Here is a 16,914-nt window from a genome sequence, read left to right as displayed (position 1 = left end):
TTTTAAAACTATTATCACTCTCTTTTCAAATTAAACATATTAGTGAACAAAAAACCTCTGCAATCAGCACAAGCAAAACTGTAAATGACAGCGCGTAGCAATACAGATAATAAAATCTTGATAGTTTTGAATAAGGTAACTCTAAGGATGAAAAGTTTTATCAACTACTTTTCGAAAACCATATGTATTTAAAGAAGTTTTAATCAAGGCTGAAAGGCTTTGATAAAAGGGGCAGGACGAAGAACACTAAAACGAAAACAATTTGATAAAATGCCTCGTTTAGTAACGCTAAATTGCAAAATAACATGATGTACATCCACTTTGACACAATAATGATAATGCACAGCACCAGTACATGCAACAATTGCAAAGCAAAAGAATTTCTGGTTCAGTGAAATGTTCCGATTTCTCACAATTCTATCACAATTCAAACACGATAAAAACCCACCAATTAAAAAATATTTTATTATTATCAACACATAGTTATTAAGTCATATGTAATTTTAAAACTTTAACCGAAAATTCACTAGTAATTATGCCCAGAAGCGTTTTTCAAAAAATCAGCTCGCCTCTCAATGTATTTCACTGCGCTGTTCACGTACAACTGAATATGTCAAAGTGAAAGTACAAATCTAACAGGATTGATAAAATGCTTACGGAAGACTTAACAGATTTAAAGCAGCATTTGTTAAGTTAATCAAGCTATATCAAGAATTCTTCAGGCGTACTTAAAGTGTAAAGTTGAAACCTTAATTAAAACTTCTAAACAAAATTCTTCATGATATCTTGAAAAATTCTTTAAAATATGTTTAAGTTTGTGGAATGGTAAAACCTTTTGGATTTGGTGAAAGATGTAACAAATCTTTATTGCATTTAATAAAACTATTATAAAAATGCTTAAGAATCAAAGGCATTTGTCTTGCTACTTGGGATTGCGTCATACACATTTCTGCATTTTTTTATGACCCAATCCCACCCCCCAAACCCAATGTCACCCCTAATGACGGGCATTCCGAATATGAGCCAGGTTTAGCATATCCAAAGCATATCAACTTAAAAAAACAATCTAAATCATCGCCTTTTTGTCATTTCTTTGAAAATAAATTGGGTTTTCAAAACGAGTTTCTATACGTTTTGCATTCTTTTATACATGACTAGTTCTGTTGATAATTTGAGGAGATGGTTTGCTTTTCAATGTTTTTGCCTTTTTTGGCGTTAGTAGCTCTATCAAAAAGTAGCTGAAGAACATTCTTGAATTTCTTTTTTAACTTTTTGCATTCGCAAGAGCAGTTCTTAAAAAACATTTAGTACCATGATTTATTAATCAATTTTGTTTCAATAATTTGAAAAATGTAGTTCCTACATTGACACCATTCATAAATTAAGTAATATTTCATTTCTTTCTGCGAGGTTTTGAAAACAAAAAAAAACGAGATGCAGTTCACATATTTTGCAAGATAAAAATTGTTTTGATAATATTTTCGGCCGAAATAATCTCAATGCATTTCCTTTGATTTTTGAAGCAAAAAAAAGGGTCTGGTGAAACGTCTAATTCGGCGATATGTGCAAGATTCCTATATTTTCCATTGACAATATCTCGTACCCGAGCTCGTATCACATTGTATTAAATAAAATATTTGTTGGTTTTGTCATTCATCGTTTTTTTGTGGTTAAATTTTGGAATTGGGTTTTTTCCTTTTTACCATAAACAAATAAGCTGTTCATTTTGATCAGATTGTTTGCTAATTTTAGAGCGAGTCCACGAGCAGTTGTGTGGAGGTTTTTTGGACATGTAAAACTAGCAGCTGGGCCAAACATTAGCACTCTAGGTCAACGGGAAGTGGACATATCAAGGCACAACCTTGCAAAATTTTTAAATGCAACTAAATGAAAGGTGAAACTCTGCAGTTGATTAAATCTTAAGGAAGCTATGGGCATTTTTGTGAAAAAATAGAACATTTTCAACACTTTGACAAAGGGGTATGCCTTGTTCGTGGACTCGCTCTTTAAGCGAAACTTCACGATATCGCATTAAAGCTTTAATAAATTTAAATGTATGATTTTCCCTTCATAACACGATAATTAACACTTTCCACGAAAAATCCTACACAACATCACCAACTCAGTTCCTGCTCCAAAGCATGCTTTCTCACGTTCCCTCGTGCGTGACCTTCCTCATCATGCTCCGTGAACTGCAGTTTCACCGTGTCCCCTCTTTCCATGTAAAAAAAAAAACCCAGAACCCGATAATTCCCAACCAAAAAACCGCACGAACTAACGGGGAAAACCATTAACGACCACGACGGACACTCAAAGTTTGTGTCTGTGAGTAAAGTTTTACGCGTGAGACCTGCATTTATAATGCCTTCACACGCACGCACGCACTCAGCCAGTACAGGGCAGTGTTGCCAGACCTGCCCGGCGGTGGCCGGACCGTGATGGCAGAAATTCCCGGCACGTTGCTGGTCCTGTCGTGACACGCATACCAATTCACCACTTCACAGAGTAACCAACACACTCTTGGTCACAGTCGTGTGCTCTTTGAAGCATTGCGGTGGTCGTGAAAGTTTGGCGCGTAACTTTCGAAAAGGGCTTACCAATAAACATTCTAATTTTATTTTCAATGTTTTCCTCAAGTTTCGGTGAAATTTTTGTTTTTAGAAATTTTAAGTTATTTTATTTTTTTAAAACTTTTTTCGACTAAAACCATACTTCTTGTCATTCTGTTCAGCTCGTTCATCGTATTCGTGACAAATTATCATAATGTTGCCAGCAGGATTCCGTCGTCGTCGTCGTCCCCGGGTCCGCGTCAGTCAGTCAGTCAGTAAACCAGCCACTAGGTCGGTCGGATCGGGTGGCAGTCAGTGGCCACCAGGCACGTGTGTGTGTGGATGTGAACCTCGCGGGAAGAATTTCAAACTAGTGGCGTCCTTTTTCGTGTCCTTTTTTCGAGTTCTTCTTTCATTTTTCCTATGATTTGGTGTTCCGTGCCGAAAGTGTTGTCTAATGCTGGGCAGTGTTCGTGACTGGTTCCTGAGGGATTTGGGCTTGGATCAGCATTATGCGGACTACCAGAGCAGGAAGTAATTTGCTGATATTTGGCTTTAGTTTTATTTTTTTTGCTTCTTTTGGTTGAAAAGTAGCGACTCGAGCGAGAATTACGTGATTGGAATTGTCACTGAGGATGACGTGTTTTTTGGATACCAAGCAGAACAATTTAAACCATCTGCAAATTTGTATAGAAAAAAATACCCAAAAAGTGTGTAAATCTACATCATTCGAGTGAAATTGCACGTAAACACAAATTAAGGCAAAATAACATAAACCTGTCAAATTTATATTTCTGTTACTGTGTAGCAAACAATGGTGTTCCATGGTATTTTAAAAACAATCGCCGTTGCAGTAAACTATCATGCGTCTCCTTAAAAATGAGTTCTGTCTGGTAATGTATAATGTACATCACGATTACTTTATTCGTTATTCTTAGGAAGTTAATTGAAATCAAAACGCAGAATCTAGAGTAACACGAGAAAATGGCGTATAAGCATTTTGACAGTCAGGGATATTTTGCAATTTCAGAAACAATTGATAACTTTTTCACAAAACTCGACTTGTAAAACTATAGCTTGCCTCTTCGACTATCTTTTGACACGGTGTGTTTTGTTGAATTAGAAGCGTGAGCCATTTCACAAAAAAAAATCAAGGATCGGAATAAACATGTGATGCGAAAAAATTCTGTCTTCATGCTATGGATTCGTTAGTTATCATTGGAACGCCCAACGCGTATCCAACTTACACGGACGCCCAAGCCTCCCGATAAAGTTGGAACGGTAACTTCAACTCGCTGGTTCTCGGGCATAACTCAACCAATCAGGACGATTCTTGTTTCCAGTGATTTATAAGAATGTCTGAATGATCCTAAATTTTACAGAACTCGATTTGATTAAATCTGTAATTTCAGCGACCGAAAACATCGTTCCACCTTTTTGCCTTCCTCACCTTACTGAGGAAAGGCTATAAAATCACCTTTGAAAAATGAACTTATTTGACCTCGTAGAGCCAACTTCACGTATACATATCGACTCAGAATCATGTTCTGAGCAAATGTCTGTGTGGATGTGTGTAGGTGGGTGAACAAAATAATTGTCACTCGATTATCTCCGGATTGACTTTACGGATTTTTACCGTTTTAGTCTCATTCGATCGATGGTTGAGTTATGCCCGAGAACCAGCGAGTTCAAGTTACCATTCTAAATTTTTTGAAGGGTTAGGAGTTGGAATGATAAGATAAAAACAATGTCTTAAAAAATTAAATATCTCTCAAACCAAGGATATTTCACTGGGGAAGAAGAGAAGAGTTTAAAATTTATACAAGGGTAACTCTACGCTAATTCTAATGAAATCTGAACGACGGAAGGGCGGTACGATTCCATATATTTTTGAACATTCGAAAAAAATACGTTTTTTTCAATGATTTGCAGCATTTGGAGATGGTTTGGAAATTTTTGTTAAAATTGATCGCGAATTCTTCATCGTAAAAAATACAAAAATAGATTTCAAATTCTGCCATTGTCCGTTACTCAACTTATTTTTTTGAAATCTGTAATTTTTTGGGAAATTGAAATTTTACTTCTCGTATCTGCAATCACCAAGAAAGGTTTTTTATTTGGAACATTTTTTTTCATTTTCAAATTACGTGTTTTTGTTAACTTGCAGGCTTATTTTTAGAGTGTAACTATGTTCTGCAAAGTTGTAGAGCAGACAATTACCAAAAAATTGGTGAATAAACATAAGGGGTTTGCTTATTAACTTCACGAGTTATCGCGATTTTACGAAAAAAAAGTTTTGAAAAAGTTGGTCGTCGTCGATCATAAACGTTCATCGCCATCCGCGACAGACACGGACGACGAAACAAAGAGAAGCATAGCATAGCATTACGGGTCTGCACCACGCTGTAGGGGGTGCCACAATGGTCAATTCAATATTCTTAGACAATTTGATTGCTGCCCGGTACAACCAAAAATATCTAAGAACGTAAATTTCCTCACTGTGCTCCAAGGCTACGCCCATACAGTCCCGTGGGGATTTGGGAGGGGATGTTTTTGTTGTTCACTAGTGGCAAAAGTGCAGGAAACCCATGCGACTTTTAAAAGTGAACGGAATATTTTTGGGAGGTTTGGAATGGGGGTTAGAGGAATTTCATCGGGCCGATGAAAATGGTTGAATGCGTAATGTATTTAATGATTTGGAAGTTTGTACGTGTACATGTGAGTCTTCAGTGTATTATATAATAAGCATGTAGTTTTGTAAAAATAATAAATGAAACAAATATAATACATATAATAAATAAAATCCAGATGATTCCAGGAAGCTGTAAAAAAATTGCAGTAATTCAAAATAAAAAATGCTCCAGATGGTTCCCATGCTGTTCTAGAAAGTTTCGTTAATTTAAACAATTTGATCATATATGGTATGAGGAGATGGTATGTTACAGGAAAGGAAAATGATAAGGAATAATATAAACAATTATATGAATCATTTAGTGAGTTGATAAATTTACATGCTGACAGTAAAATTACCACAATCCCTCATCCCATACGAACAGCGACACAAAAGCACACACAAAAAAAAATTAACCTGAATAATCACGACTTCGACTGACACGCAACAATATTCATTAGCACAATGATCCCCCATCACCGCATGCATGATATGAACATGAACACGATCACGAATACACCACAAAAAGAACACCACAAAAATCCATCTTCCCGGCACTGCTGCTCACGTGATACTCGCCAGCGCACTAATGATGTCATTATTTAATTATAATAACCACTCACCCAAGCACACAAACAGCGACACAAAAGAAATGAAAATGAACATGCAAAAACAAGACAGCGCGTCCCCGTGGTCAGCGCACTCACGGACGACGAAACAAAGAGAAACGCAAAAAGTAACTTTTTCAAATCTTTTTTTTTATAAAATCACGATAACTCGCGGTGTTTATAAGCAAACCCCTTATGTTTTAATATCTAAATTTTTGTAATTTTCTGCTCTACAAAATTTGACACGAAATTTGAAAATGAAAAAAAAATTTGCTCTAAACTACATTAAATTTCCCATAAAATGAAATGTTTCAAAAAAATTACAGTCGAGTAACGGAAAATGGGAGAATTTTTATAACTTTTTTAGTATTTTTTTCGATGAATACGTTTTTTCGGAATTCTGAGTACAGTCATCCCTCATATTCGGAACAGTTTACAGATCGGCCAATGTTCAAAAAATCATAGCAAATCGATAATTGAACTTAGTGATTCGCTTTTACCTTCATTTGAAAGCTTTTCTTGCTATCTTTCGAATGCTGTATCGAACAACTGCAAATTTTAACTTTTATATCAAGTTTTTGAAGAAAAATGTTGACCCTTGAAATCCATAAAGTCGGAACACTTTTTTCTTACGGATGTAAACAAACTTTGGATTTCTCCAGGAGTACATATTTATAACAAAATAATGACTTGCCACACTGCAACCAGTGAAACTCAAGCTTAGTGATGATTTATCCATGGTCTGATAACTTTTTTTGTAATAATATTACTTAAATTCAGGTGTTCCACAATTGTGGGAGGCACAATAACATCCCACAATTATGGAACAGGCAATTTGGAGGCAGTGTTTTGCTGCTCAGGATAAAATAGTCTTGAAATTAAGTTTTTTGTTCAAAAAGTACTACTTTTACTAGTGAAATAGCAAGCATATGTCCAAATAAAGGTCATAAAAATAGTAGGGTCGAGAGAAAAGCTGCATTTGGCATGCTATTGACAATTTACAACAAAAGTGTTCCGAATTTGTGGGTGTTCCGAATATGTGGGATGACTGTACGCCATCAAATCGGGCGTTTAATTTTACATAAAAGTCCTTTTCACACCAAATTTCTATCTCATCACCATTTCAGGCTGCAAATTATTGGAAAACACCTCTTTTTTCGCATGTTCAAAAATAAAAGGGGTCGTACCGCCCCTCCGTCACGAGGTATTAAAAAACGGCCCTATTCTTTTTTATGACCAAAAAAAGACATTTTGCATTATTAAATCGACCATCCAAATCCTCAAACAACTTTGGCAACCGTCCATACACAAAGGCTTCTCAAATATAAAAAAAGAAACTAATCTGCGGATGTATTTGGTGTCTTCCTCAAAGTAGACGGTATTGCTTGAGACTTCTTTGAAAAAAATAGTTAAACTCTCAAAAAGTTATTAAACAGTGTTGCCAATTTTTCCAAAAAAATATGGTTTTCAAAAACCATATTTTTACTAAGTCCACAGCCCAACATGCACGGCCAATTCGCCGCGATCAAACTCAATGTACCTCTATGTGTTCCGTACATTTTATACTGTAATTACTGCATATACGCGATACGAGATACGTAGACCTACATTGGCTTTGATCGTTCATTATTCACAGTTTCGAATTGGCCGTGCGGGTTGGGGCGCGGACTTAGTCAGCCAGATATAACTATCACCAGTTTGGTACAGTTTGGTGGGTCTCGTGGCGCAAGGGTAGCGGCTTCGGCTGCCGATCCCGATGATGCTATGAGACGCGGGTTCGATTCCCGCCTTATCCACTGAGCTTCTATCGGATGGTGAAGTAAAACGTCGGTCCCGGTTTCTCCTGTCTCGTCAGAGGCGCTGGAGCAGAAATCCCACGTTAGAGGAAGGCCATGCCCCGGGGGGCGTAGTGCCAATAGTTTCGTTTTTTTCGTTTGGTACTTTTTTGGATTTACAGATATTTTTTCCTAGCGTCTGTCCGATGTAAATTTACAAATTATTAGAGGTAAAATTAAACCTTTTATCTGACATAAAAGATGTACCCCTTTCTAGATGTAATTTTACCACGATTTTTTTACTGTGTGGTAATTCACGACTCCAGAAATTGACATTTTTGTAATGAAAAAAACCATTGAATTCAGTAAACGGTTAACTTTATCACAAAATTCGTTCACAAATTTAACCTTTGAATGATTTCAATGCTATATGTACAGTGAAAATACTGAATTTTCCCTCAATTTCAATTTCAACGGTAAATCATTATAGGGGAAATCCTTGCATGTTTGGCAGATTAAGCTCTTACTCCTAGCTGATTTTCACTATTTTATCAACTAATTTTGTAACAATGTTAATATTTGAGCTATTTATCACAAGATTTCGGTTGAAAACACTTGTTTCAGCTGTAATCTAACGTGAAAGCGCTGATATGGAATGTGAATCTTTCGCTTGAAACCCATTTTGCTCATCTAATTCTCAAATCTTGTATCCTCGATGGCATTTTATGTGATATACAAGCCTTACCCGGCAAACTTCGTTCTGCCTTATTTCGTTTGTTGACGTTTTTAGCTCTTTTGCTTACTCAGCCTCCTGTGATCAAATTTTGATTATACGTAACCTTTCCCATTCAATCGGCAGATTTTCCGGAATCGGTTCCAGAGTGGCCACAAAGTTGTAACTTTTTGGCGTAAGAACCTTCCTTGGGCTTACACGAACCTAACGCAACAAAGAGTACCTCGATCCGACGCTCCGTATTGAACTGATTCGCGTTCGAACAAAACCGTCGAAATTTTTTATATATATTGAAGATTAATGATTAAATTTTAATTTGTCTAGCCTTGTAATCTCTTTTTATACAATTTTAAAAATTTCCCAATTTATGGAATCGCTGGCAGCGGTTGGACTCGCAATCCAAAGGTCGTCCCTGGGGTGGAAGGTTCCCTAGAGTAGGGGGGGGGGGGGTGCTCTCCCTGGGCAACGTTCGTCCGAGAGAATAATTGCCTCGAGTAAAGAGTCACGGACACCATTCAGAGAACACAGCTCGAGATGGCTGAGTGAATTATTCCCTCGAGGTTCATTGCAAAAAAAAGTTCATCCGCCGAAAAAAAAAACAAAAGTGTCGACTACGGGAATCGAGCCAGAGACCTTTGACAGACTAATACAATGATTTACCTGCCTCGGTCACCACAGCTTGGTGACTAAAGATGTCGATGCATGACACTTGGAGATTTATTGTTTCAATAAACTTGTTATGTGAGTTGGTTGCATTATTCTTTCGATTTTGGCTTTGAGCCCAAATAAATTTTGAGGGAACGATTATTTATCTCGACTCTGATTTTGAGTTTAGGTTTGAGCAGAAACTTGTAATAGAGACCACAAAAAACCTGGGGGTCGTTAAAGTGGATGGCTTGATTTTTGAAATTAAATATATTCAACAATCTTATAACTAAATTTCAATTTTTAATTTTCCTCTCCAATCTCAAACTTTGTTGATTTTTGTCATCCCATTTTTTTTGGCAATGACCATTATTTAAGAAAAAACCAAAAAAAAAAATAACCTGTCAAAATATTATTGATTGCATTACATCCGAGTAACCGCGAAAATTTACAGTAAAAATTAAGTGGCCAGGCCTACTACGTTGCAATAACCGCAGAGACATATTCTGTGAAAGGAAATTATTAAATTATTAATATTATTAAAAATAAATTAAAATAAAATGTTTTTGTTATTAAGAAAGAGCTCAAAGAAAAACAAAACAAAAAATCATTCAAGGCACCTTCAGAATATGCTTAATCGACCAATAAACCGGAAATGTCCCTCAAACCCGGCACGAACTCGCTTCCAAGTAGTTTCATGTTTGACCCGTGTGCGTGTTCATCTCATGCTGCGGTGACACACACACTTGCACGCATAAACGCCACATGCTTTCTTTTCGAAAAACGATAAGAAAAGGACCCAAACGTGAAACCCCAAGCAAAAATCGTCAACTCGTATGAGCGGTGTTTATCGATTTTCTTCCTTCTTTTGGACGCCGCCGCAGTTGTTGTGTGCCAGTTGTAAGCAAGCGTCTTTTGAAAGGCACACATGAAAGCTTACCGAAATAAAGAACGTGAGGGAAAAAAAGCCGACCAAAACAAAAGGCCTTTGAACACTCTTACAAGAACGATAAACTTCGCGGTGTGTTTGATTTATAATCTCATTTTTTCTTATTCAAATTTTAATAATCTATATATATAAAAAATTTCGATGGTTTTTTTCGAACGCGAATCAGTTCAATACGGAGCGTCGGATCGAGGTGCTGTTTGTTGCGTTGGGTTCGTATAAGCCCAAGGAAGGTTCTTACGCTAACTAATTGACACTTTGGCCACTCTGGAACCGATTCCGGAGCATCGGCAAATTTTATGGAGAAAGTTACGTAAAATCATATTTTGATCACAGGAGGCTGAATTAGCAAACAAGCAAGAAACGTCAGGAAACCAAAAAAGGGCAGGACGAAGTTTGCCGGGAAAAGCTTGTAATTTATAATTTTTCATGAAAAAGTAAAATTACAATTATTAATTGAAATAAATTACAAAAAATCATGAAGCACACCGTTTTCGACGGCGGAAGGAAGCAAAAGCGAATGACTTTACAACATTTCCAAACAAATATGAGAAAAGCATAAAAGAAGAAGCAAAAAAAGACGCAAGGATTAAAGAAAGGATAGGCTTCATGCATTATGGTGGAACCCACCAACACCACCAAGCGAGGCCAAGCTTCTTTGAACTGGCTGTTTTTTGCTTTTCTTTAGCTGTGAATGTCAACTTTTGCGATTAAATGAAAAACCCCTCAATGGAATTCCGGGAGGAAGGAAAACGCAGGGTGGTGAGATGGGGTGGGTTTTGTTTGAAAGAAAGCGAAAGGTGCCTGTCAAAAGCGAAAGCATATCTATGGAGTGTAGCGAAAAAGTGGAAGGTGGATGGAAAGTTTGTCCTTTGCTTATTCGTCGTGTCTACACACATTACAACCAAGAAGGTCAACTGTACAGGAGAAATCGGGTACAATTGTTTGGTGGAGACGCATGGTAGTTCACTTGAAGGAATGTTAGGATTTGAAGTACTGAGGGACTCCATTATCATTGCCGTGCACTGTGGCTTCTAGGATATGGTTTTTGCCTTGGTAGGAGAAGATGCTGGGTTAGATTTTCTAAATGAGCTAGCTTAGCGAAATTTCTATAAGAAAATTAAAAAGTTAAATCTACTTACACTTAGCTCGGTAAGATGTAAGAAAGCTAGTTTCACAATATTATCAAATATGATGGAAATGGGACCAAATACTAAACCTGCCAAACATACAAATTATCCTCCATAAGCTGAAGATAAATACTGATTGATTGAAATTTTAACCTTGGAGATTTCCAAAAGTCAAAAGTTAAAATCTCGAACCAACATCATTGATTTGACAAATTGATTAAGAAAAAAACTAACTTAATCCACCTATATGGTTGGAGCCTTCCTCACTCATTACCAACAATGGCTGTACACAAATTTTATCTATTTTTTAGATCCGGAATAAAAAAGTACATAAATATAACTTAAGTGGCCATATCTCGAGACAGGGTTGCCAGATCATCAAGGGTTTGGACTCGTTGGAAAGGTCTTTTGATAACCTAACCAATGATGGGTCGGATAGTGGATCCGGACATAGTTTACATACATTTAAGTGAGATCCGGCTTCCAAAAAGTACATCAATATCACTTAAGTGGCCATATCTCGAGACAGGGTTGCCAGATCTTCAATGTTTTAGGCTCGTTGGAAAGGTCTTTTGATAACCTAACCAACGATGGGTCGGATGATGGACCCAGACATAGTTTACATACATTTAAGTGAGATCCGGATATATGTGAAAACACATGTTTATACATAACTTTTGAACTACTTATCGAAACTTCAATCTGTATAAAACTCGATCTATGGGACCCTAAACCAAGTCGAATGCAACAAGTTCGGGTCAAATCGGTTCAGCCAGTGCCGAGAAACATGAGCTAGTTTGTTGGTCACATACATACATACACACACATACACACACATACACACACACATACACACAGACATTTGTTCAGTTTTCGATTCTGAGTCGATATGTATACATGAAGGTGGGTCTACGACGTTTTTATACAAAGTTCATTTTTAGAGCAGGATTATAGCCTTACCTCAGTGAGGAAGGCAAAACTCGTAAACTTTTTGTTATTCAAAACATACACACGAGCTATTTTTAAGGTTATTAAATATCAACTCGATTTGATTTACTCGTTTCTAAAGAGCGAATCCACGACCAGAGAATACCCATCTTGCATCGATCTTACCAATCTGCCTAAACATTTTCAAGGGTTGTTTGGACATATACAACAAGCATTTGGGCCAAATATGCGCACTCCAGATTAGAGGGTGGCGATTCTCGAGATTTTCAATTTCCCGGGAATCGAGAGTTGTATTTTGGCATTTCCCGGGAATTCCCGGGACCCGGGAGTTTTTTTCAACTGTGCAATTATGCCAATAATTTAAAAAGAAATGTTATAAATTTGTTGCTTTTCAACCAATAAAATTACTATGAATTTAAACTTATTCAATGAAATGTTAATTTATGTAGCTCGTTACATTGTTCATAGTTCTACCTTTTGATATTTTTTCTGAATTTGCAAATGTCAAATCATTTCTTGAGCTTTTTGGGACTCAACATTGAGTTTAAACTGTTTACGAATCTTCGAACTGAGTAATTTTTCAAAAGTTGCACAAACTTTTTGCATGAACTTGGTATTTGATTTTTGTGAAGTAAAAAACTAAAAAAAACGAAGTTGACTTTATAGCTGTCGGCCACCATTGCTAGTACCAACCACTAGTGTCTTCCTTTTATCTACAAGGACTTCGCCGCCCTGGGCTCCTAAGTGTATGAAAGTATGGCACGGAGCGACGGCGAATTTTAGAGCGCCCGCCGCGGGATTCGAACCGGCGACCTCTGGATTGTGAGTCCAGTGCGCGGTCCGATTGATTCACACGGGTGGGAAGTAAAAAACTAGCTAATGTATAATTTTCAAGTATCTGGGTTTTTGCAATATGATAAATAGGCTTAGTGATTTTTCACGCACAAAAATTGCAAATTTCACGGGGACCTTAATTTCAAAACACCAAATTTCACGGAAATTTCACGGAACGTGATAAATATTAAAATAACTATGAAAATTTTATGTTAGACTTACAGAATGTACTTTTCATGCTTTATTACATATTATTTTTCAATAAACTAAAAAAATCTTACTTTAATTTCAACGTTGGGCTCTATAAATATTTTGACAAAAAAATGTTGGGCATGCGTATTGTCATTTATTGAGCTGCTTTTTTAATGTTCGTCTAATATAGCTAAACAGTTTTTGCTGATTTGCTACTAATTTAGCATTTTAAATTTTATTGAATTTCATATAAAAGCCAAATTTAATTCAATTCAATTTGTGTTATTATTAGAATTTACCAGTTCTGTTCCAGGATGTTACATTTGAAATCCAGAGATTTGGAGGACCTTTCTACTGAGATCAATTCAAAAACCTTTGCAGGGAAGGTACATTTTTCTACGTTTAGATTTTGCTACCTGAGTGCTCTTTTAGGGGAAAAAAGCCAAATTTAACAAAACAATCTAACAATCACTTTTTTGCGACATTTTGCCCAGTAAAAATAGTTTTAAGGTTTTCATCTCACTTTTCAAAAACTAAAATAAAAATCAATAGGCAAAAATAATTTAATCTGTAACGAAATCTTCAAAATTTTATTCAAAATTAGAAAACAAAAAAAAATAACTTCCATGGAAAACATCCACCCAAATAATCTAATATAGTGAAAATTAAACAAGCTCAGAAATATTCTGAAATGTTCTTAAAATGTGACTTTAAAGATAAAAAAAAAACTATTTTTTAATCTTGAATAAACCAAGCTTGAATCTGTCAACTTCTTTTAAAATGATATCTTTAAAAATTTAAATTAAATAATAGTTAAATTGTTATAACGGCGAATGAAAATAATGTTAAATTCAGTTAGTTTCCTAAAAAAAACTGATAAACTTTTGTTTATAGTATCAAGAAAATAGCAATATTTTTCTTCCTCTTCTCTGATGGAATTAATTTTTTCAATCTTTTTTTTTTGTTTGCTCCTCCGGTTATATCATTGATCGGAAGAAAAGGGAAAGACGACTATTGTCACTGAATGTTACTTTTAAATGAATGTTTGCTTTTAAGGATGTGGCCGTTCCCCCCCTTCAAAATTGACCTGAATAATCAGGGGGCAAAAAAATATTTTTTCGAAAAACTTCAAATTTTTCTTATTAAATAATCAACCGAAATCCAGTTAAAATGCATTTTCCTGCGTTTATAATCATATTTTGCATGTTTGAACTCCCCCAAAATATTTGCAAAAGCCTAATTGATGTCAAAAGATAAATCAATACAACTTAAAAATTCTGTGCCATCTTTAAAAAAAATCACAATATACTTTTTTAACAAGTTTTGGTTGAATGAGACAAAAATTATAAAAAAAATAATTCCGAGTAAATTTTTTCTTCTTTGACTGATTTTTGTTAACATCATATAAGTATTCGTAGCATTCACTTCTCAGTAAATGTTATATAAATTTCATGTTAATGTTTGTTTTCCTAACAATTCTTAGTTTTTGAATTAAAATCTAATAAAATTTACTTTAAAGGGCTTTATGACTGACATATGTATTATTTTGTTATTTTAATGAATTGATTTGAGAAAATTGATAAATTTCACGGGATTTCACGGAAATCTTCAAATTTCACGATTTTCACGCTGTCCGCGAAATCGTGAAAATTCACTAACCCTAATGATAAATAACGACTCCTTTAGGTCAACTGTAAACATTAAATAAAGAAATATTTGCCGGCAAAATGTTAAATGAACAAATATTTACAAAAACCCGAATGTTCACAATTGGCGGACCTAAACTTTTGAAAGAGGTCTGCAGTTTTTTTTTTTTTTTTTTAATGTAATTTATTATTGAGGTTTATGCAAAACACAAAACTACTTATTGACATCAAAAAGGAAATTAATTGATGGGGTGTATCTGCTAAGTATGCTTTTAAGTAACTTTTGGCGTTCACTTTTGTTTACTACACTCAATTATACTGCCCATGATCGCATAAATGTCCCATATGCAATTTCGTCACTTTTGAGTTATTGATACAGTTTGGTTCAAAATCGTGTGCTCTTTCAATAGAGCCTATAACATCCAGTACTTTGTTCTAGAAATCAGGAGGAAATCCATTTTTTTATTGTGAAAATTTAACACGTAGCCTTATGTGTGGGACAAACTTCAAATGCGTTTTTCTCAGCTTGCTGTTTTTGCATATGGGACATTTATGTGAACATGGGCAGTATAGTTATTAGAATTTTTGAAAAGTTTAAATTTACACTTTCTTAACAAAAATTATAGAAGCGTTTGTTTATTCGAACTTGAATATCGATCATTGAACACTCAATGTTCTCAACAAATTCGAATATTTAAATGTTTTTCTGATTTTTTTATAAAATTTGTCTTTCAAATTTATAAGGAAAAAATTTCCCGTCTCGACCAACTTTCCCGGGAATCGAGAGGTCCAAAAATGATCGATTTCCCGGGAACTTCCACTCGTCACCCTTTACTCCTCTCTTGGGAAATTAGGAACACAAAATATAATGATTTAAAAAAGTCAAAAATCTTAAAATGTCTGTTACTAAGAAAACTCCCATTAAAATTCAAAATTTAAAAAGCACCTTCAAGGGCTTAAAATGCAACATAATGAAGGGTAGAAAATTCCGATCGGTTAAGTCTAAATTGGACTTTTTGTGAAAAATTGTCACTTTTTCTTAAAGTGAATATTTTGGTTGTAAGTTTTTGCTCGGGAGACCCCCTAGATCCATTTTGTTGTAGTGAACCGAACCTGATTTTCAATAAATGTGCACTAATTAACCTAAGCTGAGATATGGTGTACCTTTAAACAGCTTTGCTAAAAAAAAAAAAAAACAGACAAAACTGCATGCAAAAAACCTGTTACTATTGCCTAGCATATTCTTTTTTTTAAATACCTAAATCTATTTCAAATCTTATACATTAATTTTGAAATGCACGCATCTAATTTTCATAAGTTTTTAAAATAATCTTATCAAATGAAAGACCTGAGATATTTTAACAAAAGTTGTCTAAAGACGACTTGTACCGACGAACAACAAAAAGGTGACAAGTTGATCTTGTTGATTTGATTTAAAAAAGCTAAGGTATTATTGATTTGAAAAAACTACGGCAAACAATGATATTTACATATAAAAAAATATTTAATAAAATTAAACATAACATAAGAAACCTTTATGCCTTCATTTATAATAAAAGTGACACAAGCAGTTTCCAAATAATTTTTAAGTGTGCCAACCTGTGGCAATAGAACTGTGGCAATTGAGTACGTTATCCCACATAGTCAAAACAGATTATTGATACAGACGATTGCAATGTATAAAAACCATAATACGATAATTGATAATATTGATTTACTTAAACCGCCATTTAGAAAGATTTTCTTTTAAACATTCGATTCATGCATAGATCATTTGTAAAGTTTAACGATTTATGTTAAAATGTTGAAGAAAAACATGAACCCATGATAACCATGAATTCGAAATACGTTTTCTAAGAGATGTAAACATTAAAAAAGCTGAATCGAATCAAACTTAAGCTCAATTATGGTTTTGTTTATTGTCTGAAGAATAAAAATTAAATCCAAACTTTAAACCAAACACCCCAAAATTATGGAATAGGCATTTTCAGACAGTGTTGACTAAACTTAGAAAAAATATAGAAAATTCAGTTTTTTACTTGTCAAAAAGCGATGGTCACTGAAGAAGTACCACTTTTTCGATTCCCCGCATCTTTGCAAAAGAAACAGTTTTATAAGAATGCAATTTTGAGCAAAATTGAAGATTTATTAGGTATTATAAATATCACATATTTTAAAATAAAACATTGCAATATTAAATATCAATGAGAAATTAATGGAAAACCATTCTTTAGACT

At 34.9% G+C, this 16,914-nt stretch overlaps 1 protein-coding gene across 3 annotated transcripts in view; it reads left to right on the top strand.

The window, feature by feature from the left end:
* The first annotated feature begins 2,921 nt into the window (after positions 1–2,921).
* The window catches only part of LOC6036938 (voltage-dependent calcium channel type A subunit alpha-1), a 72,143-nt gene continuing 58,150 nt past the window's right edge, over positions 2,922–16,914 (top strand). For 2 of the 3 annotated variants that reach the window (XM_038260989.1, XM_038260988.1), the window contains exon 1: positions 2,923–3,083. In XM_038260989.1, coding sequence (XP_038116917.1) covers positions 3,007–3,083 — 77 coding nt within the window. In that variant the 5' untranslated portion in view covers positions 2,923–3,006. Of the gene's footprint in view, positions 3,084–16,914 lie in introns of all 3 variants that reach the window. The other variant, XM_038260987.1, reaches the window with a different exon arrangement.

The sequence above is a fragment of the Culex quinquefasciatus genome, chromosome 3 (assembly GCF_015732765.1).
Source record: "Culex quinquefasciatus strain JHB chromosome 3, VPISU_Cqui_1.0_pri_paternal, whole genome shotgun sequence".
NCBI classification, from domain to species: Eukaryota; Metazoa; Arthropoda; class Insecta; order Diptera; family Culicidae; genus Culex; species Culex quinquefasciatus.
Note: the sequence above shows the minus strand (reverse complement) of the source record. Positions and strands in the feature narration are given on the sequence as shown.